This window comes from Acinonyx jubatus, chromosome C2 (assembly GCF_027475565.1).
Source record: "Acinonyx jubatus isolate Ajub_Pintada_27869175 chromosome C2, VMU_Ajub_asm_v1.0, whole genome shotgun sequence".
Classification (NCBI taxonomy): Eukaryota; Metazoa; Chordata; class Mammalia; order Carnivora; family Felidae; genus Acinonyx; species Acinonyx jubatus.
In genome coordinates, this window is record NC_069384.1 from 65,878,848 (window position 1) to 65,905,306 (window position 26,459).

A 26,459-nucleotide genomic window follows, 5' to 3' on the forward strand; every position below is an offset into this window, starting at 1 on the left:
ATTTCTTTATATATTTTGGATATTACCCTTTATCGGATATATCATTTATTAAACACAACTTGCTCCTTTTCAACTGATTTTGCATATACTACTATTCTTATCTGGGATAGAATCTGCAGCATTTCAGATCAGAGGAAGAAAACCCTTGCCAATACACATACATGTTATACTCTTAGATTGGACTACGTTTTTAACTAAGTTCCTAATAATATGGTGGAAAATTATTGTTACTAGCCCCTAGACCCTCAGTAAAACAAAACAAAACAAACAAACAAAAACCTTATATAAGAAATAACATGAATACACAGACCTAGAACATATGCAGCATAGAATAATAACTCCCTCTACTACAGTGCCTAGTAGCTCTGGTACATGAGAAGTGCACATATTATGTCTCTAAGAATTCTTTATGTGGTTCTATACTGATACCCATTTTTAAAATTATAGTGGGCTTAAAGATAGGAAATTTACTGCATTCGTAAGTCTGTATTCCCCTTATGTTCTCTAGTTTAGTTTACGTTGGAAATGATCTTATATATAATCATTCACACACCTACACAGCAAACAGGTCTTTCAATAATTCTGTAAAAAAATAAAACATTGTCTAGGTACTACTTCAATAGGAAATGCATGTCATATTTACTAAGATATTTTAATATTTACAAGTACATTATATAAATATTTGTCAATGTATTAAAACACATAAGATAGGTGTTTTCTCTATGTACAACTTTATGTAAATAAGTCAACTTGATGAATACATTTTCAGTTTAACATAATTCATTCTGTCTGTATTAACAAAGTGATATCACTGTGGAATTTTGGAATTACAGAAAAGACAATGAGTTTATTCAATAAACATTCTACCACTATTCATATTACATTTTATAGATAAATATTCTTAAAAGAGCATTCTTGTTCATGTGATCCTTGTTTTAGGATACCTAAGCTATTAAGTGAAATGTATAATTAATATTTAGAAGCTTTTAGGGTTTTTTTTTTATAAAAGTTACTTCATTTTTTATCTTTGGGAAGTGACACTAATATATTGTCTTCATCTATTAGTTTTCCAATCTTTGAAAATCCGTATCCCATGGACATTCATGAATCACCAGTTACATGCACAGCATACTTTGCTGATTGCCCACCAGATCTGATTCTAGTACTCTACTCTATAGGAGCCAAGCATAAAAAACAAGGATACAGTAATAAGGTAAAAGTAACCATTAAAAATGTTTTCTTATATTCATATCATATGATCATACTTTTTCATGTTATTTTCTGACCTTCCATTTAAGAATACTTGAACTAAATTCTTCTGAGGTCATAAGCTGGTGTCTATAAGACATAACTTGTGAAATTTAAATTTTCCTAAATGCCACATAGCTTTAAGCCTACACAAATATAAATTTCTTATATACTTATTTTATAAATACATATGATAGTATAGACTTACATACTGAGGTACATTTACCTAAGTATATATTTAAACTAGCATATATTTGAATCATAAGATGTAATTTTTAATTATTTCAGATGAAGGATTATGTTTTACAAAATTCAAGAGTCAACTTCAGTTAACTATTTCTTATTCAGTGGTTATAAGGCATTACTAACAAAAGTCATTTGTTAAATAACTTTCTCAATTCAATTTTGTTGTATTTAACTATAGGATTAAAATACTGGCAATAGTAATTTATGGTTTCTATTTACACAGGGCTGTTGGAATTGACAACTCCAGGGGGCACAATTTACATAGTACTCTGTGTTAAATGGAACTACAATAGTTTGGTACAGAGACCATGTGGCAAACGTAGCAACACTGTATTTGTATGATTAAAATACTTCTTTAGTACTTTTTATGTATATGGTAATTTTTGTTAAAATTTGTACTTTTAAAGAAGATGGAATTGTGCACTTGGAATTGTTTGTTCAATGAAATTAAGTAAAAGCTGCACACTTCATCATTTACTTTACGGCCATTTATTTTTAAATGAATCTTTTGCCATTATTTTAAAGTGTTTGCCTTTAGAAATTTTAAGTAATTTAAATTAAAAAAAAATAAAACTCATAAATTCTTCCTGAATAATTTATTTAGGAGTGGCCAATCAGTGGAGGAGCCTGGAACCTTGGAACACAAACATATCCAGAAATTATTATTACTGGGTAAGTGGGATGTGATTTGTGACTTTATCAATTCATAAACAAAAAGATATTATTGAATTTTTATACTTTCCTGTAATTGTGCTCTGGCAGTACCAGAAATGTCACTACTTCCCATAGGAACTGACTTCATGCTCTAATATTAGGAATGAAAATAGAAATATAACAACAGATAAAGATGAGACTTAAAAGATTATAAGGCATTCTGCTTATGAGATATGGAATATATTTTTTCCTATTTTTCCCATTAAGCATTACCAAAGCCCCAGTTATTAAATGTGTGTGTGTGTGTGTATATATATAATTATGTATAAATAAATAAATATATAATATATAAAAATATATATTTATTTATTTTTATTGTTTTTGGGGGGGGGAGGAGAGAGAAGGGGAGGGGCAGAGAGAGAAAATCCCAAGCAGGTTCCATGAGGTCAGTGCAGAGCACATTGTGGGGCTTGAACCCACAAACTGTGAGATCGTGAACTGAGCCAAAACCAAGAGTTGGACATGAGCCACCCAGGCACCCCAATATTTTAAACAAACATAAGATGATTGGAAAAGATGGAGAGAAGCGAGGCTGGTTAGGGCCCCCCCAACACCCAAGAAATGACATGGTGGTGAGTTTCCTAGGTTTCCTTTTTGCTTTGTTATCTCAGAATTGGAGTTGAAGAAGCTGGCAACTTGGAACTGCCAGTGGGCACAGACTAAACAAAAAGTCCAATAAAAGCACTGTCTACTCAAAGGATGATGTAAGGGGCAACCTATCAAGACAGAAAACTGTTAAAAAATTAACCTCTTTACTCTAGCTAACCACAACAGAAAAAAACTATGCAGAGGCCGAGTGGGGAGCATCAGTTTCTGACATTGAGCTGAGTAGGGGGCTAGAACTTTTAACCCTTCTGGGTGGTAATGAAACCCATCATGTGTGGTGTTAGAGATCATGTGGGGAACCATAATTTCAACCACTGCCCAACAGTAATGAGCCACACACTTTCCTCCTCTTGTGTCAAGACAAGTCCAGTGAGGAAGGAAAGAAGAAAACAGGACCGAAAAATTACATAAGGAACAATAGCTGAAAACTTCCTAATTTTGACAACATACTTGAGCCTCTAGATTCCAGAAGCTGAAAGAACACATCATAGTCAAACTTCTGAACACTAAACACCAAGTAAAAATCATGAAAATAAGAGAAATGACACCTTTCTGATAGTGCAAAACCAAATGCATGACAGTGGATTTTTCATCAGAAACTATGAAGGCCAGAAGAAAATCTGATCTCTTTTAAGTGCTGAAATAAAACAACTAGAAATCCAGAATCCTATACCTAATAAATATATCTTAGAGGAAATATTGAAGACAATTACAAATGCAAGAGGATAAAGGGAAGTAAAAAGGAGATAAGGTTTTTATACTTACCTCAAAATGGTAGTATGATGACACCAGTTATAAATATATAATGTAATACCTAAAACAGCCATTAAAAATATGTGCAAAGATACACTCAAAAACATTATTCATACATCAAATGGATGTATTAAATAACTGAAGTAATCCATAGAAAGGTAGGGGGAAACAAACAGTGAAAAAAAAAGACTGAAGCCCTAACGTATCAATGATATTAAATATAAATGATCTGAGTACACCAATTCAAATGCACAAATTGGCAGAGTGGATTAAAAACATGACCCAACTATATGCTGTTTACAATACACTTACTTCAAATACAATAGTATAGTCAGATTGGGAGAAAAGTGATGGGAAAATACTCTATAAAGTAATCAGTGGAGAGTGACATCAGAAAGATGTCAGAATAGGGAGCCCAGAAACATTGATGTAACAACAATATATGTTTCAAAAAGCCTTCACGAAAACCCAGAGATTAGTTAGGAAATAATAGTACTCCAGGCAAGTTCAAAGCCTAAAATAGCCACAGCCATTTCATTTCATTTCAACTGTGTGAGCTCCTCCTCCAAATTGTCACAGCTTGTTTTCAAGAGGAAGGTCCAACCTGCATCTTCTTTCATGAGAGGGAAATAGAAGAACAGACTGTACATTCAACTTTCCTGCTTTTCAGGGGGATCCCTTGGAGATTGACAGGTGAGACAAACTATGGTACTGATGAAAGATGGATCCCTGGGGGCAGCACAGAACAACAACAACAAAAAAACGCTCAGTGTTTGTTGAAGCACCAAAAAACTTGCAACGCTGCCAACAGACTGTAGAGGGAGCAAGAGACTACAAGCCACTCGTAAAGAAACCAGAAACTTCTATAATTGGGAAATTATTACACACAGCCCAAAAAAGACACATCCTCATTAAAGGTTCGAGAAGCCCCTAGGATCTCTACATGGGCCGATGGGTGAAAATCCGCCCCTGTACAAAGCCAGCCCATAAGAGGTGGCTACATTTTCAAATGCTAAATTCACAACAAGAAATAATAAACACAAAGAAATAGTGAAATATAGCCCAAAGGAACAAAAACACTCTCCAAAAAACAACTGATCCTAAGGAAATGGATATCTGTGAATTAACTGACAGTTCAGAATAATTTTCTTAAACTCAATGCACTGTAAGAGTACATGTTTAGGCTAAACAAAATTAGGAAAATGATGAATGAATGAAATGGGAATATCAGTAAAGACACAGAAACAACCAAAAAGGAGTTTGGGAAAAAAATACTGAATTGAAAATTTTTATTAAAGGGAGGGATCAATAGAAGACTTAATATGTAGAAAGAATCATCAAACTTGAAGATAGGTAATATGAAATTATCAAATGAGAGAAACAAAACAAATGCCTAAAGGACTTAGAGAATACCATGAAGCAGATCAATATAAGCATTATGGTGGTCCCAAAAGGAGAAGAGAGAGAGAAGGGGACAGAGAACTTATATGACAAAATAATGGCTAAAAAATTCCAAAATCTAAGTAAATGAACATTTGCATTCAAATATTCCAATGAAGTTGAACACGAAGAGGCCCACAATGATATACATCATAGTCAAATGAACCAAACACAAACAAATAATCTTGAAAGCAGCAACAGAAAAGCTACTCATTATGCATATGGAAACTACATAAGATAATCTGGATTTCTCCACAGAAACATTTTAGGCTAGAAGGGAGTGGGTTGATACATTCAAAGTGCGAGAAGTAAAAAACAAACAAATAAACAGAAAAAACCACCCAGCCCTGAATACTGTATCTGGAAAACTACTTCAAAAATGGAGAAATAAAGACCTTCTAACATAAACAAAAGCTGAGAATGTTTATCACCAATATACCTGCCTTACTAAAACTGCTAAAGAGAGTTCTTCAAGTTAAAATGAACCCTAGAGAACAAAATGAAAGCATAAGAAAATATATAGACAGAAACAGAATCCTGTAATGTTGTAGTGGTGATATATAAATAAGTTTAAATTCAAGTTTAGAATTTAGGAGATAAAAGCATTTAAAAAAAATGAGTAAAAGAACGGAATAAAACCATCATTTCAATAGATGCAGAAAAAGCATTTGATGAAGTACAACATCCATTCATGATAAAAACCTTCTGATAAGTAGGTCCAGAGGGAATATACCTCAACATAATAAAGGCATTATATGAAAAACCCACATCCAACATCATACTCATGGAGAAAAATTGGGAGCTTTTCCTCTAAGATCAGGAACAAGACAAGAATGTCTACTCTCACCACTTTTATTCAATAAAGTACTGGAAGTCCTAGCCACAGCAATCAGACAAAAAAAAGAAATAAAATAATCCAAAATGGTAAGAAGTAAAACTCACTATTTGCAGATGCCATGATACTGTACATAGAAAACCTGAAAGACTCCAGCAATAAATTACTACAACTGATAAATGAATTCAGTAAAGCCACAGGAAACAATATCTGTACAGAAACCTATTCCAGTCCTATATGCTAATAATGAAGCAGTAGAATGGGAAATGAAGAAAATAATCCCATTTATAATTACATCAAAAACAATAAAATATCTAGGAATAAACTTAGCCACAGTGGTAAAAGCCCTGTACTCTGAAAACTATGAAACACTGATGAAGGAAATTCAAGATGACACAAAGAAATGGAAAGACATTCCATGCTCATGGATTGGAAGAGTTGGAAGAGCAAATATTGTTAAAACATGTACACTACCCAAAGTAATCTACACATTTAATGAAATCCCTATCAAAATATCAATATCATTTTTCAGAGCTAGAAGAAACAATCCGATAATTTGTATGGAACCACAAAAGACCTTGAATACCCAAAGCAATCATGAAAAAGAAAATTAAAAAAAAGAAAGAAAAAGAAATAAACCCACAATTATATGGTCACTTAATCTTCAACAAAGAAAGAATGAATGAATATACAATGAGAAAATGACAGTCTTCAAAAATGGTATTGGGGAAACTGGACAGCCATGTGCAAAAGAATGAAATTGGACCACTTTTTTTTCCACCATACACAAAAATAAACTAAGAATAAAGACCTAAATGTGAGACCTGAAACCATAACAATCTTTGAAGAGAGCACAGGCAGTAATCTCTCTGACCTCAGCCATAGCAGATTTTCAGATTTTTCTAGATATGTCTCCTGAGATGAGGGAAACAAAATCAAAACTATTGAGATTATATAAAAATAAAAAGTTTCTGCATAGTAAAGGAAACAATCAATAAAACTAAAAGACAACCTACAGAATGGGAGAACATATTTGCAAATGACCTATTCAATAAAAGGATTAGTATCCAAAGTATACAAAGAACAGATATAACTCAATACTGCCAAAATAAATAACCCAATTAAAAATGTGCTGAAGATATGAATAGACATTTCTTGAAAGAAAACATACAGATGACCAACACACACACATGAAAAGATGCTCAAAATTACTCATCATCAGGGAAATACAAATCAGAACTACAATGAGCTATCACCTCACACCTGTCAGAATGACCAAAATGAAAAACACAAGAAACAAAATATGTTGGCAAGGATGTGGAGAAAAAGGAACCCTCGGGCACTATTGGAGAGCATGCAAATTGATGCAGCCACTGTGGAAAATAGTTTGGAGTTACCTCAAAAAATTAGAAATAGAACTACCCTATGATCCAGTAGTCACACTACTGGATATTTTTCCAAAATGCAAAAACATTAATACAAGGGATACATGTACCCCTGTTTTTACAGCATTATTTACAATAGCCAAAATGTGGAAGCAGCTTAAATGTCTATTGATAGATGAATGGATAAAAAAGTATATGTATATATGTATACATATATATATGTATATCTCAACAACTTCTTTATCCATTCATCTATCAATAGACACACATATATATATATATATATATATATATATATATATATATATATACATATACACACACACACACACATACAATGGAATATCATTCAGTCATAAGAAATAATGAAATCTTGCCATTAGCAACAACATGGATAGAGTTAGGATAATGCTAAGTGAAATAAGTCAGAGAAAGACAAATACCACATGAGTTCACTCATATGTGGAATTTAAAGGAAAAAACTAGCAAAGGAGAAAAAAGGAGAGAGAAACAAACCAAGAAACAGACTTTTAACTATAGACAAAAAACTGATAGTTACCAGAGGGGAGGAGGGAAGGGGGATGGGTAAAATAGGTGATGGGGATTAAAGATTAAATTTACCATGGTGAAAAAAAAATAAAGTATATAAAACTATATTAATAGTTACAAAATATAAACAGATGTAATTTGTGACATTAATAACAAAGTGAAGGGGGAGTTGTAAAGGAGTAGAATTTTTTAATGCAAATGAAGTTGGTATCACTTTTTTTTTTTTTTGATAGCGCAAGCAGGGGAGAGGGGCAGAGGGAGAGAGAGGGAGAATCTTAAGCAGGCTCCACACTCAGCACATGGCCTGACATGGAGCTCCATCTCACAACTGTGAGATCACGACCTGAGCTGAAATCAAGAGCTGGATGCTTAACTGAGTGAGCCACCTAGACACCACTAACTTGGTATCATTTTTTAATAGATTGGCATAACTATAAAATATTTTATGTGATGTACATGGTAATCACAAAGAAAATACCTATAGAATATGCACAAAAGAAAATAGGAATGGAATTAAAGCATGTCACTACAAAAGTCAATGAAATGCAAAGGAAGGCAAGAAGAGAAAACGTAGGACAAAATAAATACAAGATACACGGAAAACAATTTTAAAATGGCAATAGTAAATCCTTTCTCGTCAGTAATTTCTTTAAATGTAAATCAATTAAATTCCCAAATCAAGTGGTTGCATGGATTAGAAAACAAAAAAGATCCAAGTATGTGCTGTCTACATGAAATTCACTTTAGGTATAAGGATACACATAGGCTGAAAGTGAAAGGATAGATAAATATATCCATGCAATGTCTATCCAAAAGCAGGCAAGAATGACCATACTTTAATAAAAAATTGTCATAGGAGGCAAGTACATCGGAAAGAAATAAATGTTGTAAAATATATATGTACCTAGTACCAGATCACCCAAATATATAAAGCAAACATTGAAAGAATTAAAGGGAGGAAGAGGCAATAACAAAAATAGGAGATTCCAACACCCCCCTTTTACTAATTAATAGATCTGCTAGTGGAACTAGCAGACATGTACAAAACACTTCATTCAACAACAGTAGGATACATATTATTCTCAATTACACATGAAACATTCTCCAATATAGATCACATGTTAGGTCACAAAATAAGTCTTAACAAATTAAAGATTGAAATTATAACACTATCTTTTACAACCATAATGAAATGGAACTAGAAATCAACAGTGAAAGGAAAACTGGAAAATCCACAAATATGTGGAAAGTAAGCAACACTCTCTTGAACAACCAATAAGTCAAAAAATAAATCACAAGGAGATTGAAAAATATCTTGAGACAATGAAAATAAAAATACGATATACCAAAACATGGGATTCAGCAAAAGCACTGCTAAGAGATTTATAAGTAAACCTGTATGAACTTTATACTAGAAAATGCTGATGTTAAGATGTCAAATCAACAATCTAACTGTACACCTCAAGAGATAAGAAAAAGAAGAAAAAACTAAACTTGAAGTTAACAGAAGGAAGAAAATATTATAGCAGAAATAAAAATGATATCACAAATTGAAAAACAGTAAGGATATTGAAAAATTATTTCTTAAAAGATCAACAAAATTGACAAAGCTGTAGATAGACTAAGAAAAAAGAGAGAAGACTCAACGAGTACTGGAAATGAAAGAGGAGACATTGCAATTGATGCTGCAGAAATTAAAACGGTCATGAGAGACTACTCTGAACAATTATATGCTAACAAACTGGGTAATCTAGAAGAAATGTATGTTTCCAGAAATTTATCCAAATTATGAAGACTGAATCATGAAGACAAAAGATCTGAACATGCCTATAAACCAGCAACAAGACTGAGTAAGTAGTAATAATAAAAAAATAAATAAATGAAATCAACAAAGAAAAGTTAGGACTAGATGCCTTCTCTAGACAACTCTACCTAACATTTAAAGAAGAATTAACACCAGTCCTTCTCAAACTCTTTGGAAAAAGTGAAAGGAGGGAACACTTTCAAACCCATTTATGAGGTCAGCATTATCTTGATACAAAAATCAAACAAAGATACTACCAGGAAAAGAAACTACAGACCAATATCCCCAAGGAATATCAATGCAAAAATCCTCAACAAAATACTAGCAAACTGAATTCAGCTACACATTTAAGGATTATACATCATGACGAAGTAGGACTTATCCTTGGGATGCAAGGATGGTTCAACATATGAAAATCAATCACTGTGATAAACCACATTAATAGAATAAAGGACAAAAAGCACACAATCATTTCAGGTGATACAGAAAATTGCATTTGACAAAATTCAACATCCTTTTAGGATAAAAAAAATCAACAAACTAGTAATAAAAGGAAATTGTCCCACCATAATAAAGGTCATATATGAAAAGCACACAGCTAACATCATACTCAATGATGGAAAAGCTGGAAGTTGTCCCTCTAAGATCAGGACCAAGGGAAGGATGCCCACTTACAACTTCTATTTGACAGAATACTGGAAAATCTATCCATAACAGTAAGATAAGAAAAATAAAGAGCACCCGAGTCAGAAAAGAAGAATTAGAATGATATCTATTTGTAGAATACATGATCTTGTATGCAGAAAAGTTGTAAGTTTACACACACACACACACACACACCGTTAAATAAAATCCAGCAAATTTGTGGGATACAAAATCAATACACAAAGTCAGTTACATTTCTGTACCCTAATAATGAACAGTTTGACAGGAAATTAAGAAAACAATCTCATTTACAATAGCATGAAAAAGAATTTAAAATATAGGAATAAACTTAACCAAGTAGGCAAAATTCTTGTATAATGAAAACTACCAAACATTGAAGAAAGAAATTAAAGAAGACATGAATTAAAGATACCACATGTTCATGAATCAGAAATGTTAAAATGTTAAAATGTTCACACTACCCACAGTGATCTAGATTCAGAGTAAATCACTATCAAAATCCCCATGGTGTATTCTGCAAAACTAGAAACAAAATCCTAAAATTAATGTGGAATCTCAGAGGACCACAAATATCCACAATAATCCTGATGAAGACAAACAAAGCTAGAGTCTTCACACTTTCTGGTTTCAATACATGATAATTAAAACATAATACAAAGTAATCAAAGCAGACTTATACAAACCATTGGAACAGAATAAACTGTCTTCTATACGGTTAAATCTTTGATAAAGGTACCAGAGCTATCCAGTGGGGAAAGGATAGTGTCTCCAACAAATGATGTGGGGAAAACAGTCTTTGAACACGCAAAAGAATGAAGTTGGATCCTTACCTTACACCGTATACAAAATCAACTGAAAATTGAAAAACTTAAATATAAGACCTGAAACTTTAAAACTCCTAAAAGAAAACATAGGGGAAATCTTCATGACATTGGATTGGGCAATTATTTCTTGGATGTGACACCAAAAACACAGGTAACAAAAGCAAAAATAAACAAATGGGACTACATCAATCTTAAAACCCTCTTTGAAGCAAAGGAAACAATCAACAGAGGAGAAAGACCACGTATAGAATGGGAAAAGGTTTTTGCAAACCATGTATCTGATAAAGGGTTAATGTTCAAAATATATAAAGAACTCCTACAAATCAACAGAAAAAATCCAATTAAAAATGGGCAAAGGACTTAAATAGCTGTATCTCCAAAGAAGATATACAAATGGCTAACAAGCATACAAAAGATGTTCAGCATCACTCCTCATCAGAGAAATGCAAATGAAAATCACAGTATCACTTTACACTTGTTTTAGATGGCACTCTAAAACAAAACAAAAACAGAAAATAACAAGTGTTAACAAACACGTGGAGAAATTGGAAACTTTGTGCACTGTTGGTTGGAATGTACAATAGCACAGATGTTATTGCAAACAGTTTACAGCATCCTCAAATATTAAAAGTATAATTGCCTTATAGCCCAGCCATCTCACTTCTAGATATTCAAAAGAATTGAAAACAGAATATCAAAGAGATATGTTCATTGCAGCATTATTCACAATAGCATAGAGGTGGAGGCAACCTAAATATCTATCAAAAGATGAATAGATTTTTTAAATGTGCTACACACGATAGATTATTCAATTCAGCCTTAAAAAGAGAGAAGGAAATTTTGTCATATGTTACAATGTGGATGAAGGATGAAACTTAAGGAAATTATGCTCAGTGAAACAAGTCAATCTCAAGAAGACAAATACTGCATGATTCCAATTATATGAGGTACCTAGAATAGGCAAATTCATAAAGACAGAAATTAGGGTAGTGGTTGCTAGGGGCTAGGGAGAGAGGGGAAAGGGAACTGTTGTTCAGTGGATGTGTGGTTCAATTTTGCTAGATGAAAAAGTTCTAGAGATCTGCCACACAACACTGTATACATAGTTAACACTGCTGCATTATACACTTAGTGTTTAAGATGGTAAATTTTATGTTATGGTTTGACCACAATAAGAGTAAATGTAAATTGTAGAATTTAAAGTTATTATAACTGGAAATAACAACTACATCTATTAATTTAATAGCATTTAGTCACAGCTGAAAGACAATTAGTAAACTGGAAGCTCATCGATAGAAAATATCTAGATGCAAGCACGATGGGAAAAGAAACTGAAAGCATGAGATATGATACATGGTAAAGAATTGAACATATACATAATTAGAGACACAAACAAAAAGGAGAAAGAGAATAAAGAAGAATAAATTGTTGAGTGATAATGGGTAAGAATTTTCCTGTTGAGATATGAAAAATGCTAAAATCCAAAAGCAGAGTGAATATAAAGAAAACCATCTACACAGACTGTAGGTAAACTTATGAAAACAAAGGACAAAGAAAAAATTCTTTGATGCAGACACTTTACCTTAAAAGCAATAAGATTAATAGTTGATATTTTAACAGAAATGGTGAAAACAGAAGATATTGTAATGATCTATAGTGCTATAAAAAACTACCAGGACAGAATTTGATATTTAGCAAAAATATCCTTCAATTATGAAATTTTTTTCAAATGTTGAGAAAGTGTTGCCAGCAGAACTGCACTAATTAAAGCAAACAAAAAAGGGAATGTTTTAGATAGAAGGAAGATAGTCCCAGACAATTAAAATGCAGAAATTAAATAAGCAAAATGGAAAAAAATAATTACAGGAATTAATATAAATAAATATTGACTTTTTATACTATATTTATATTATATGTTGGTATAAATATTAAAACATTTAATTTTTTTAATATCGTGATATAAAATAAAAATATAATATTGTAAAAGATGGGAGAGGAAAATGGAGCTAAAACATTTAACATTTCTTGTTTTGTCTGGGAAAATGTAAATTTACCAGTTTAATTTGGACTCAACAATTTAAGGATCAATTTTGTAATATTTGTGGTAATCACCAAAATAATAAGTACAATAATACTCAAAGACCAATAAAATAGAATGTTTTTAAATGTGATTAATCCCTAAAAGGACAGAAAAGAAAGAGAAAGAAGACACAGTAGGTTAGGCAAATAGAAGAATTGTGAGGTTGGTAGGTTTAATTCAGATATATCAGTATTTATGCTGATAATATGCAGTATTTATGTAATTGGACTGAATTCTCCAATTTTAAGACAAAAACTGCCAGTATGAACAAAAATCAAAACCAAATTCTAAGCTGCATACAAGAGACACATTAAATATATGTCTAGCAAAATTGTGAAAGTAAATGCATGAAAAATTATACGATGTAAATAATTTAACATGCTGGTATAAATCACTTGTATCAGTAGTTTTCCATTGCTGCATAACCAATCACCACAAACTTAGCAACTTGAAACAACATCCTTTTATTAACTCATAGCTCTATAGGTCAGGCATCTGGCACTGCATAGTTGGGATTTCTGTTCAAAGTATCATGAGACTGAAATCAAGAGGTCAGCCAGGCTGAGTTTTCATTGGAGGCTCTGAGGGAAGACGAATTTGCTTCCAAACACATTCTTTTTGTCAAAAGAAATTAGTTCCTTGTCATTGTAGGACTAACATCCCCATTTACTTGCTGGCCATCAGTGGGGCCATCTTAACTCCCAGAAATTACATGCATTCTTTGCCATGTGGCTCCCTCTACTTTCAAGCCAGTTACAATGCATCTAGTACTTCTCATGTTCAAATCTCAGAATACTCTTACCTTTGACCTCTAGACCTATTATAGGTATCATGTGATCAGGTTAGGTCCATTCAGATAGTCTCCCTTCTTAAAGTCTATCATAGGAGCAATATATTCTCTATTAAATTCACAGGCCCAGGAATTATATAGGATTATCCTGGGAGGCAGGAATCCTGGAGAACATTTTAGAATTCTGCCTACCACATTAATCTTTAAAGCAAGAAGCATTACCAAAGGTGAAAGGTACTATTTCAAAATAAAAGGTTGAATCCATAAGGATTTTGAATTCAAGGAATATTGATAGAAAGGTAGACAATTCTGCAATAAATGAAATTATTACAGAGCTCTCTCTGCAACTGATTTAAAAATCATTAAAGAATGCATAATAATTAAGTTTTGAACAGCATGATTAATAAATCTAACTTAACATATTTAGAACATTATACTCTATAGCTCAAGAATGTACATTGTTTTTTTCAAATGCACATGAAACACAGACCAACGCTGATCATATACAGGGCCATAATATAAACGTAAATAAATGTAAAAAAACTGTAATTATTATATAGGATGTCCTCTGACCACAGGAGAATTAAACTACAAGTCAATGACAAAAATATATAAAGAAAATAATTTTTCAAAATCACGTAATTACAACTAACTGCTGTTAATGAAGAAATCACAATAGAAATTTTTTAAATACCTCAAATAGTAAAAATACAATATATCATTACATGTGGATACATCTAAGTTTATGTTTAGAGGTAAATTTATACCTAGTGGTAAATTTATACCCATAACTGTATGTTAATAAAAAGAAACTAAAATTCAATGATCTAATTATTTTAAGTTTAAAAAAGTCAGTTATCTTAATATTAAGAAAAAAATTAATGAAATAGAAAGCAAATGTATAATAGCCAAGATCAAAAAAAATTGTTTATAGAAATAAGTTGGTAAAGTTTTGTAAGATTGTCAAAAAATTGAATGAAAAAGAGGATTCACTACAATTTACTATCAATTAAAACATAATAGGGTGTTTATAATAGTAAAATTTATGAGATAAAACTTCTATAAAAATACAACTTACCATACTTGGCACTAGAAGAAACAGAAAATATGATTAGTCATATATCTATTAAAAGAATTTAATTAAAATTAGAAACCTTTCACACAGACAACCCTGGGCCCAGATGTCTTCATTGGGGAATCTGTCTAAACATTTAAAAAAGAATATTACCAGGGTACCTGGCTGTCTCAGTCAGTGGAGCATGTGACTTTTGATCTCAGGGTCATGAGTTCAAGGCCCACACTGGGCATAGAGCTTACTTAATGATTAAAACAAACAAATAAATAAAAAATATTACCAATCTTTCAGAAAATCAGAGACTAGAAAGAATTTTTTTTGAAGAAGAGAATATTTTATTATTTTATGAGGCTAGTATATTTTTTGTACCAAAACACAACAGGTACATCACAAGGAAGGAAATTTATAGGCCAGTCTCTTTTGTGAATATAGATGAAAAACTCCTAGGTAAAATGTTATCCAATAAAACTTAGTGCTATAGGAAATGGATGATATCTCAGAACTAAGTCAACTTTATGTCAGGAATGCAATGCTGGTTTAACCTTCAAAAACACATCTATCAAGGGACACTTGGATGGCTCAGTCAGTTAAGCAGCTGACTTCATCTCAGGTCATAATCTCATGGTTTGTGGGTTTGAGCCCCACGTCAGGCTCTGTGCTGACAGCTCAGAGCCTGGAGCCTGCTTTGGATTTTGTGTTTCTCTCTCTGCACCTCCCCCACTCATGCTCTGTCCCTCTGTCTTTCAAAAATAAATAAATGTTAAAAAATTAAAGAAAAAAACCAAACACAGCTATCAATATGAAGTAAATTAATTGAAAAATCTCCATGATATAATTAAATGAAAATATGATTAAATTCATCCTCTATTCATTATAAAATCTCCTAGCAAGCTAGGAATATAGGGGAAATTCTATAGTCTGAAAAGTGATTTCTATTAAAAAATAAAAAAAACTGAAGCAAATGTACTGATTGGTGAAATGTTTAAAGTTTTGCCTCCCATGTTGAGAATAAGACAAGAATGTCTACCATCACCCCTAATATTATACATTAAACTGTAGACCTATCCAGTTCCATAGAGAAAAATGGAAATGAAAATATAAAGATTGAAAAGGAAGATATTAACCATTATTACTCAGAGACAGCATGATTATATAAGTAAAAAATAATGTACAAATAAACTGTTTTAATTAATTTGAATATGTAGCAATTCACTGGAAACATCAGTATGCAAAATTCAACCGTATTTTATAACTAGCAACAGGTATAAAATAAAAAATACAAAAGTATACAGTTTAAAATAGGATACAAAAAAATCACATAATCTAGAAATAAACCTAACAAAACATATAAAGACATCTACAATTAAAATTGTGAAACAATTTGAGAAGTTAAGAAAGACTTAAGTATATGGAGAGATATACCATAATCATTAGTTACACTCAATATTATAAGGATATCATTTTTTCCCCAATTTGATCTAAAGATTTAATGTAATCCTGATAAAAGAACATCAGTACCAATTCCTTAGTGGAAATTAATGTACTGATTATAATATTTATATAGAAATATAAAGAACAATACCCAAACCAATATGGAAAAAAGAACAAAGTGAGAAATTAAATTAGTAGAGAGATTGAAAAAGATGGTTGGAGAATGGGAGGACCCTAGGCTACACCTTGTACCACAAATACAACTAGATAACTATCAAATCATCCTAAATACCCCAGAAATTGACCTGAAGACTAACAGAACAAACCACAAGTAAAGGAAGAGAAGAGGCCACGTTGAAGAATGTTGGAAATATAAAGACACGGTTTAGGAGAGAAACAGTCCTGACTGCTGCAGAGGCAAGGGAGCCATGATTACAGAAAAGGGCATAGAGAGACGAGCACACAGGAGAATGCACAAGAATGTTTCCCCATAGCCATTGGCTTGGAAAACGAAGGGGCTGAATTTCAGGAATTCTTGCAACTAGTGGGGATTAAAGCCTGGAGTTTTAGAAGTCAATAGCCTTGGCTGGGATAGAGTCCAGAGGGCACTGCACTGCTCTTGGAGAGAAAGTAGAAAAACAACGCTTGGGGCATATGGCATTTTAACAGCAATCTGAAGAGCACCTGGAGCACAGAGTGAGGAGATTATTTGCTATTCTCATAGCATGTCCCAGAAAGGCAGCATTCAGAGACACTTCTCTGGGAACAAAGGAGCTAGGTGGGGACCATTTCCCTCCCCCACCCCTCAGCACAAACACAGAGCCACCTGCAGGAAGCAGCACAACAAAGAAACTGGCTGCCTAACTTGCTTTTACTAAGCCCCATGCCCTGTACTCTAGTTGAACTGCGCTTCTCAGTCATACTTACTTCAGCTCCAGTATGGAAGGCCCCTCTGCCATAAGACCAGCACAAATCCCTGCCCACACTGTCTCCCAACAAGAGAGTTGTGCAGGTCCTCAGTTCCAAAACAGGTGGTGACAGATCTTATTTCACAAGCAGACAAAACCAAACCTAGTTAAAATTTGCCACAGACGAGGGACCAAACACAACTCACAGCAGATAAGGAGAGCCTTTGCAGACAACTGGCCTACACGATAAAGCAGCCAGAATACAACAGTACAGTGTCTGCAACACACGCTGGAGGCACTCTCTGAAGCACCAGGCCCTGGTCACTACACTACCTCTTCTTCATAAAGCCATTACTGTCAGGAGCAAGAGATATAACTGGCTTTTCTAACACACAGAGGAAAGCAGAGACTTAAACAAAATGAGAAGACAGAGGAACTTATTCCAAATGAAAGAACAAGATAAGGTCATATCCAGAGACCTAAATGAAACAGATATAAGTAACATGTCTGATGGAGAATTTAAAACACTGGTTATAAGGATACTCACTGGGCTTGAGAAAAGAATGGAAGACATCAGTGAGATCCTTACCACAGAGATAAAAAAGTTTAAAAAGAATCAGAAATGAAGAGTGCAATAAATGAGATTAGAAACTTGCTTTATGCAATGAACAGCAGACTGGAAGAAGCAGAACAAATTAATGACCTAGAAGACAAATTCATGGAAAGAAATGAAGCTGAACAAAAGAGAGAAAGAAGAATTATGCAAAAAGAGAATAGATGAGGGAACTCAGTGACTCCATCAAATGTAAGAACATTCATATATAGACGTCCCAGAAGAAGAGAAAGGAGGCAGAAATTTTGCTTGAAGAAGTAATAGCTTAAAACTTCTCTAATATGGGGAAAGAACAGACATTCAGATCCAGGAGATACAGAGAATTCCCATCAAAATTAACAAAAGCAGGCTTACACCAAGACATATTGTAATTAAAGTTGCAAAATATAGTGATAAAAAAAAAATCTTAAAAGCAGCAAGACAAAAGACATCATTAACTTACAGGGGAAAACCCAGAAGACTAGCAGAAGATTTCTCAACAGAAACTTGGCAGGCCAGAAGAAAGTGGCATGATACAGTGCAAGTGCTGAATGGGAAAAATACACAGCTGGAAATACTATATCTAGCAAGGCTATCATTCAAAAGAGGAGAGATAAAAAGTTTCCCAGACAAACAAAAACTAAGGGAGTTCATGACCCCTAAACCAACCCTGCAAGAAATATTAAAGGAGATTCTGAATGGAGAGGAGGCACCAAAAGTGACAGTATAAATGCAGGAAACACAAAAGCAGTGAAAATGAATATTTCTGTAAAAAATTGGTCAAGCAACTCACAAAAAATGGATATAATATAATAACACACACTTAAAAACATCATGGGGAGAGAGGAGAAAAGAATGGTTTCAAACTTAAAAGACCATCAATTTAATGTAGATTGCTATATACAGAAGAGGTTATTAACAAGCCTAATCTAACCATATATCAAAAATCACCAATAAACATGTAAAGAATAAAGAGAAATCCAAATCTATCACTAAAGAAAAATCAGCAGAATATGAGAGAAAGACAAGAAAGGATCAGAGAAAATCAAAACAACCACAAAACAAGTAATACAATGGCAATACATATCTATTAATATTTACTTTGAATATACATGTACTAAACAGTCCAAGTAAAAGACATAGGGTGTCAGAATGGATAAAACAAACAAACACCAAGACCTATCTATATGCTACCCACAAGAGACTCATTTTAGACCTACAGGCACCTGCAAATTGAAGATGTGAGGATGGAGAAACATTTATCATGCAAATGGATGTCAAAAGAAAGCCAGAGTAACAATACTTATATTGGACAAATTACACTTTAAAACAAAGACTGTAACAAGGGACAAAGAAAAGGGGGGGGGGCACTATATAATAATAAAGGGGACAATCCAGCAAAAAGATACAACAGTTGTAAATATTTATGCAACCAACATGGGAGTGCCTAAATACAATAACAAACATAAAAGAACTAATCAATAATAATACAATAATAGTAGGGGATTTTCACATCCCACTTATGTTAATGGACAAAATTTCTAAACAGGAAATCATCAAAGAAACAATGGCTTTGAATGACATATTGGACCAGATAGACTTAACAGGTATATTCAGAAAATTACTTCCTAATGCAGCAGAATATACATTCTTTTCAAGTGCACATAGAAGATTCTCCCAAATAAATCACAAATTAGCCCCAAAACAGGCCTTGACAAACAAAAGAAGACTGAAGTCATACCATGCACCTTTTCTGTCCACAACTCTATGAAACTAGAAGTTAACCACAGAAAAAATCTGGAATGATCACAAATACGTGAAAGTTAAGTGACATGATACTAAACTATGAATGACTTAACCTGGAAAATAAAGGTTCCCCTAAGAGGGAAGTATATTGCAATACAAGCCTACCCAAGAAGCAAGAAAAGTCTCTATTTGACAACCTAACCTTACACCTAAACAAGCTAGAAAAAGAACAAACAAAGCCTAAAGCCAGTAGAAAGAAAAAATAAAGAGTAAAGCAGAAATAAATGATATAGAAACTAAAAAACAACAGAACAGATCAATGAAACCTGGAGTTGTTTCTTTGATAAAATAAAATCAATAACCTCTAACCAGACTCATTAAAAACAAAAGAGAAAATACCCAAATGAATAACATCATAAGTGAAAGAGGAGAAATAACAACCAACACCACAAAAATACAAGCTATTGTAAGAGAATATTTTGAAAAATTATATGTAAACAACCTGGGAAATCTGGAAGAAATGGATAAACTCCTTGAAACATATAAACTACCAAAGCTGAAATAGGAAGAAATAGGAGACTTGAACAGACTGATAGCCAGCAAAGAAACTGAATGAATGATAATAAAAAACAAAGTCCAACACCAGGTGGATTCACAGGGGAAATCTACCAGACATTTAAAGAAGAGTTAAATACCTATTCTTCTTAAACTATTCCAAAAAGTAGAAATGGAAGGAAAACTTTCAAATTCATTCTCTAAAGCCAACTTTACCCTCATTCCAAAACCAGATAAAGACACCACAAAAAAAGAGAAGTACAGGCCACTATCTCTGATACACAAAGATGCAAAGATCCTCAAGAAAATACTAGCAAACTGAATCCAACAACACGTTAAAAAAATCATTCACCACAATCAAGTGGGATTTATTCCTGAGTTGCAAGCGTGGTTCAGAATTCACAAATCAATCAACATGGTACATAACAATAAAAGAAAGGATAAGAACCATATGATAATTTCAATAATGCAGAAACAGCATTTAACCACAACATTTATTCATTAAAAATCCTCAACAAAGTAGGTTTAGAGGGAACTTCCTCAACATAACAAAGGCCATATATGAAAGATCCACAGCTAATATCATCCTCAGTGGGAAAAAACAGAGCTTTTCCTCTAAGATCAGGGACAAAATGAGGATGTCTGCTCTGGCCACTTTTATTCAACATAGTATTGGAAGTCCTAACCACAGCAGTCAGCCAACAAGAAGAAATAAAAAGCATCCAGATTGGCAAGGAAGAAGTAAAACTTGCCCTATTTGAAGATGACATTATACTATATAGAAAACCCAAAGGACTCCACCAAAAACTCCTAGAATTGATAAACAAATTTACTAAGGCCACAGGATAAAAAAAAATCAACGTACAGAAGTCTGTTGCATTTCTATACACCCATAATGAAGCAGAAGAGAAATTAAGGAATCTATCACATATAAAATTGCACCAAAAATAATAAAATACCTAGGAGTAAACCTAACCAAAGTAGTGAAAGACCTGTACTCTGAAAACTATAAAACACTGATAAAAGAAATTGAAGATGACACAAGCAAATGGAAAGACATTCCATTTTCATGGTTTGGATGAACAAATATTGTTAAAATGTCTATTCTATCCAAAGCAATCTACACATTTAATGCAATCCCTATCAAAACACCACCAGCATTTTTCACAGAGCTAAAACAATCCTAAAATTTGTATGGAACCACAAAAGACTCCAAATATCAAATGTAACCCTGAGAAAGAAAAACACAGCTGTGAAGGCATCACAAATCCAGACTTCAAGTTATTTTACAAACCTCCAGTAATCAAAACTGTACAGTACTGGCACAAAAATAGATACATCGATCAATGGAACAGAATAGAAATCCCAGAAATAAACCCACAATTATATGGTCAATTAATTTTTGACAAAGCAAGAAAGATTATACAATGGGAAAAAGAGTCTCTTCAAAAAATGGCATTGGGAAAACTGAACCACTTTCTTATATCATTCACAAAAATAAATTGAAAATGGATTAAAGACCTAAATGCGAGATGTAAAACTGTAAAAATCCTAGAAGAGAACACAGGCAATAACTTCTTTGATGTTGACCATAGCAACTTCTTTCTAGATATGTCTACTGAGGCAAGGCCAACAAAATCAAAAATAAACTATTGGGACTACATCAAAATAAAAACTTCTGCACAGGAAAGGAAACAATCAACAAAACTAACAGAAATTTTGCAGAATATGAGAAGATATTTGCAAATGACATATCTGATAAAGGGTTAGTAACCAAAATATATAAGCATCTTATAAAACTCAACACCAAAAACACAAATAATCCAATATAAAAATGGACAAAAGACATGAATAGACATTTTTCCAAACAAGACATACAGACGGCCAACAGACACATGAAAAGATGTTCAGTGTCACTAATCATCAGGGAAATGCAAATGAAAAGTACAATGAGCTGTTACCTCAGACCTGTCAGAACGGCTAAAATCAACAACAAAAAACAACAGGTATTGATGGGGATGTGGAGAAAGGGAACTCTCTTGCACTGGTGTTGAGAAAGCAAATTGGTACAGACTCAAAAAGTTAAAAATGGAATTACTGACAATCCAGCAATCACAGAACTGGGTATTTATCTAAAGAAAAGAAAAATACTAATTCAAAGTAAATTAATTGATGTTTATAGCAACATTATCTACAATAGTCAAATGATGGAAACAACCCAAGTGTCCATCAACTGATGAATGGATAAAGAAGATGTGATACACACACACACACACACACACGTACATACATACACACACAATGGAAAATTACTCAGCCATCAAAAAAGAATGAAATCTTAACCATTTGCAATGACACATGGAGCTATAGAGTATTATGCTAAGTGAAATAAATTAGAGAAAGACAAATACCATATTATTTCACTTATATGTGCAATTTAAGAAACAAAACAAATAAGCAAAGGGAAAAGAGAAAGTGAGAGAGGCAAATCAAGAAACAGACCCAACTATAGAGAACAAATTGATGGTTACCAGAAGGAAGCTGGCTGGGGGGAGAGAGGCGAGGGGGGGGGGAGGGATGGGTTAAACAGGTGATGGAGATTAAAGAGTGCACTTATGATGAGCGCCTGGTGATGTATGAAGTGTCCAATCACTATATAGTACACCTGAAACTAATCATACACTGTATGTTAACTAACTGGAATTTAAATAAAAACTTGAAAAAAGAAAAGAAATTAAATGACATTCAGAGTTATTATAAAACTATAGTGACTAAGATTGTGTGTTGATGGCAGAAATATGGACCCTGCCAGACAAAGCTGAACAGACTAGAGAGTCCAAAAACACATCCCATGTATAAGATAACTGATTTTTTATGAACATGACACTCCAAAGCAGGAATGGATCTTTTAAAAAAAATTATACTGCTTAATTGGATATTCATATGGAATCTGTCTTTACCACACATCATAATAAAAATGTGTTCAGGTAAATGATAGAGTTAAATGCTATAGGAAAACAATACAGCTTCAGGAGGATAATAGAGGAGAATATCTTTTTGATGTTTTGGAAGATTTTGTAAAGAAAATACAAAATAGCACTAACCAGAAAGGGAAAATTTTATAAATTAGATTACATTAAAATTAAGAACTTTTCCTCAAAAGACACCATTAAGACACTGAAAATACCAGTTACAGGGAAGACTCTTACATTTTGTGTAGTGAAGGGCTTATATCAGATATATAAATAATTATGATAAATGTATGAAAAAGACACAGTAAACTCAATAGAAAAAATTGGCCAAGAGACCTAACAAAGTAACCAAATGGTCATAAGCATATGAAAAGGTGTTCATCACTTTTCAGAGTAATGTCAATTGAAATCACAATAACATTGCACATACCCATCAGAATGGATAAAATTTTAAAGAGACTATCAGCACCTTTTCCTCATGATGTGGAACAACTAGAAGTCTTTTATTATTATTAGTTTATTTAGTTTTGGGGGTGAGGGGCAGAGAGAGAGGGAGAGAGAATCCCAAGCAGGCTCCATGTTGTCAGCACTGAGCCCAACACAGGGCTGGATCCCATGAACCATGAGATCATGACCTGAGCCAAAACCAAGAGTTGGACACTTAACCAACTGAGCCACCATGTACCCCTAGAACTCTTTTAAAGTGTTAGTGGGAGTACAAATTGGTTATAGCTTCTTTGGAAAATTCTTTGGCAGCACCTAAGAATTCAGGTGAGTCCACTGATTCCACTCCTAGATATATATCTAATAAAAACCTGTATTAAGTACTCCAAAATAGAGTTTTCAAGAATTTTCAGAGCCACACAATTTGTAATAGTGCCAAAATAGAAACAACATAAATATTTAACAATACCAGAGTATATAAATATGCTGTGGTGTATTCATACAGTGGAATTCTAAACAGCAATTTTTAATATGAAATTTATTGTCAAATTGGTTTCCATACAACGCCCAGTGTTCATCATTTTTTAATCTGTTGTTTCACACTGTAACACAAATCAAGTTGACATTCTGACATGTATTACAGTAATACATATTATTGACTGTGTTATGCCCAGAATTCGTGATCCCCAAAGACCACTAGGGAGCCGAGTCCGATGCAAAAGCAAAGAGCCTTTATTCGAGCTAGCTCGAGCTCAATCCCCTACCTGCACCGACGCAGCGGTGAGATACCAGGGAAAGAGAGCGAGTTTCAAAAGGACAAAGGTTTTATTGGGGCCTGGGGGCAGTTGGTGAGGTAATGGCTATGGCCTCAGCCGACTGGCTGGGGAAGGGTCCTGGGGAAGGGTCGAGTCCTGTTAGGCAGGTGAGGGGGGGGTTACTCAAGGGGAGGAGGTGTGGTCAAGGTGAAGGACACAGAACAAGATGGAGTCGGCTGGCGTAGGCCCGCCCTTTCATTCCCCCCTTGTCATGTAGCTTAGGGACCCAATCATGGGACCGGCTGCATTTATGGTGACAAGGGGAACAGAGTTTGGAGGTTTACGCAAAGTTCTGGGAACCAAGTGTCCCTGGGGTGGCTCTGGGACGTCTGATTAAGTATTGTCCCTGAGCTGGTGTCTATGATCTGCCAGGTGATGTTTTGGGGGGTATGGGGACTCCCGGCAGCATGAGCAATGACAAGCAGAGTTAACAGAGTTACCAATATTAGGTAGGTCAAATGCGCTGTAGCTTGAGCTTGAGCGGGTTGTGTTGGTCCCGACTGATGGCCCATCGCGTGACAACGTCCTTCCGGATCGAGGAGGGGTCCGCTGGCTGAGCGTGGGTGTGATGGACCCAGGTCGCGATGCCGTCTACCTTGAGAGCGGTGGGGGTTGTCAACACCACGATGTAGGGTCCCTTCCAGCGCGGCTCAAGAGTCTCTCGGTGGTGCCTCTTGACGTAGACCCAGTCTCCCGGCCTGTACTGATGAGGTGTCGGGATCGGGCCAGCCTCGTAGATGGCACGGAGGCGCGGCCAAATGTCCTCGTGCGCCCTCTGGAGCCCGCTCAAGGAAAGAAAAAGTTCTTGATCTTTAAACTCAGCAATAAGTTCAGCTCGAAGGCTGGGAATAACAGGGGGTGGCCTGCCAAACATGATCTCGTAGGGAGTAAAACCCAGAGTGTAAGGAGTGTTTCTAACCCGGTAAAGGGCGTACGGTAGGAGAGTCACCCAGTCCCCGCCAGTCTCCATGGTTAATTTGGTAAGGGTCTCTTTTAGGGTTCTATTCATTCTTTCTACCTGTCCTGAGCTCTGGGGCCTATAAGCACAATGTAATTTCCAGTTTGCCCCCACCGCCTTGGCTACTGCCTGTGTTACCTGTGAGATAAAAGCTGGTCCATTGTCTGATCCTACCATAGCAGGAAAACCATACCTGGGTAAGATGTCTTCTAGTAGCTTCTTAGCCACCGTCTGAGCCGTTTCATGCTTGGTTGGGTATGCCTCCACCCAGCCAGAGAAGGTGTCTGTTAAATACTAAAAGATATTTAAAACCATACTTTCCTGGTTTGACTTCAGTGAAGTCGACTTCCCATTGGGCTCCCGGTCTGGTGCCTCTGAGCCTGGTTCCTTTTTTATTTGATGTGGCCCTCGCGTTGGTGAGTTGGCAGGTCTTGCAGGCAGATACAACTTGCTCTATTTTGGTGTCCTGTTGGTGAATCTTAATTCCGGCATGTCGGATTAAGTCTTTTAATTTTCGGGCCCCCATGTGAGTAGACCGATGCATGTGCTCTAATATTGAGACTCCGAGCTGGTCTGGCAACACGAGCTCCTTGTTATGTGTATACCACCATCCCTTTATCTCCTGGGCCATAGGGAGTTTCTTGATCCGCTGTAACTCCTCCTGGGAGTATTTGGGCTGGTCTGGTAAAACTGGGTCTCCCGGGTCTGGTAGTTGTATGGTCATGGTGGGGACTGGAGTAAGGGCTACTGCCTTGGCTGCCTGGTCAGCCTTTCGATTACCTCTAGCTACTGGGTTATCAGCTTTTTGGTGCCCTTGGCAGTGGATAATGGCTAGCTTGGCAGGAAGCCATAAGGCTGTAAGCAGGTTAAGTATCTCCTGCATATTTTTTATAGTCCGTCCTTCTGCCGTCAGTAACCCCCTCTCCTGATAAATTGCCCCATGAATATGAGCTGTGGCAAATGCATAACGGCTGTCTGTGTAGATGTTAAGCCGTTTTCCAGCTCCCAGCATCAGCGCCTTGG

The 26,459-nt window shown here is 34.6% G+C and overlaps 1 protein-coding gene across 7 annotated transcripts in view; it reads left to right on the top strand.

The window, feature by feature from the left end:
- Nucleotides 1-26,459, top strand: part of STXBP5L (syntaxin binding protein 5L) — a 381,398-nt gene that overhangs the window by 219,135 nt on the left and 135,804 nt on the right. For all 7 annotated transcript variants that reach the window (XM_027060943.2, XM_027060941.2, XM_027060949.2 and 4 more), the window contains exons 13-14: nucleotides 1,066-1,213; nucleotides 2,099-2,166. In XM_027060943.2, coding sequence (XP_026916744.1) covers nucleotides 1,066-1,213; nucleotides 2,099-2,166 — 216 coding nt within the window. The remainder of the gene's footprint in view (nucleotides 1-1,065; nucleotides 1,214-2,098; nucleotides 2,167-26,459) is intronic.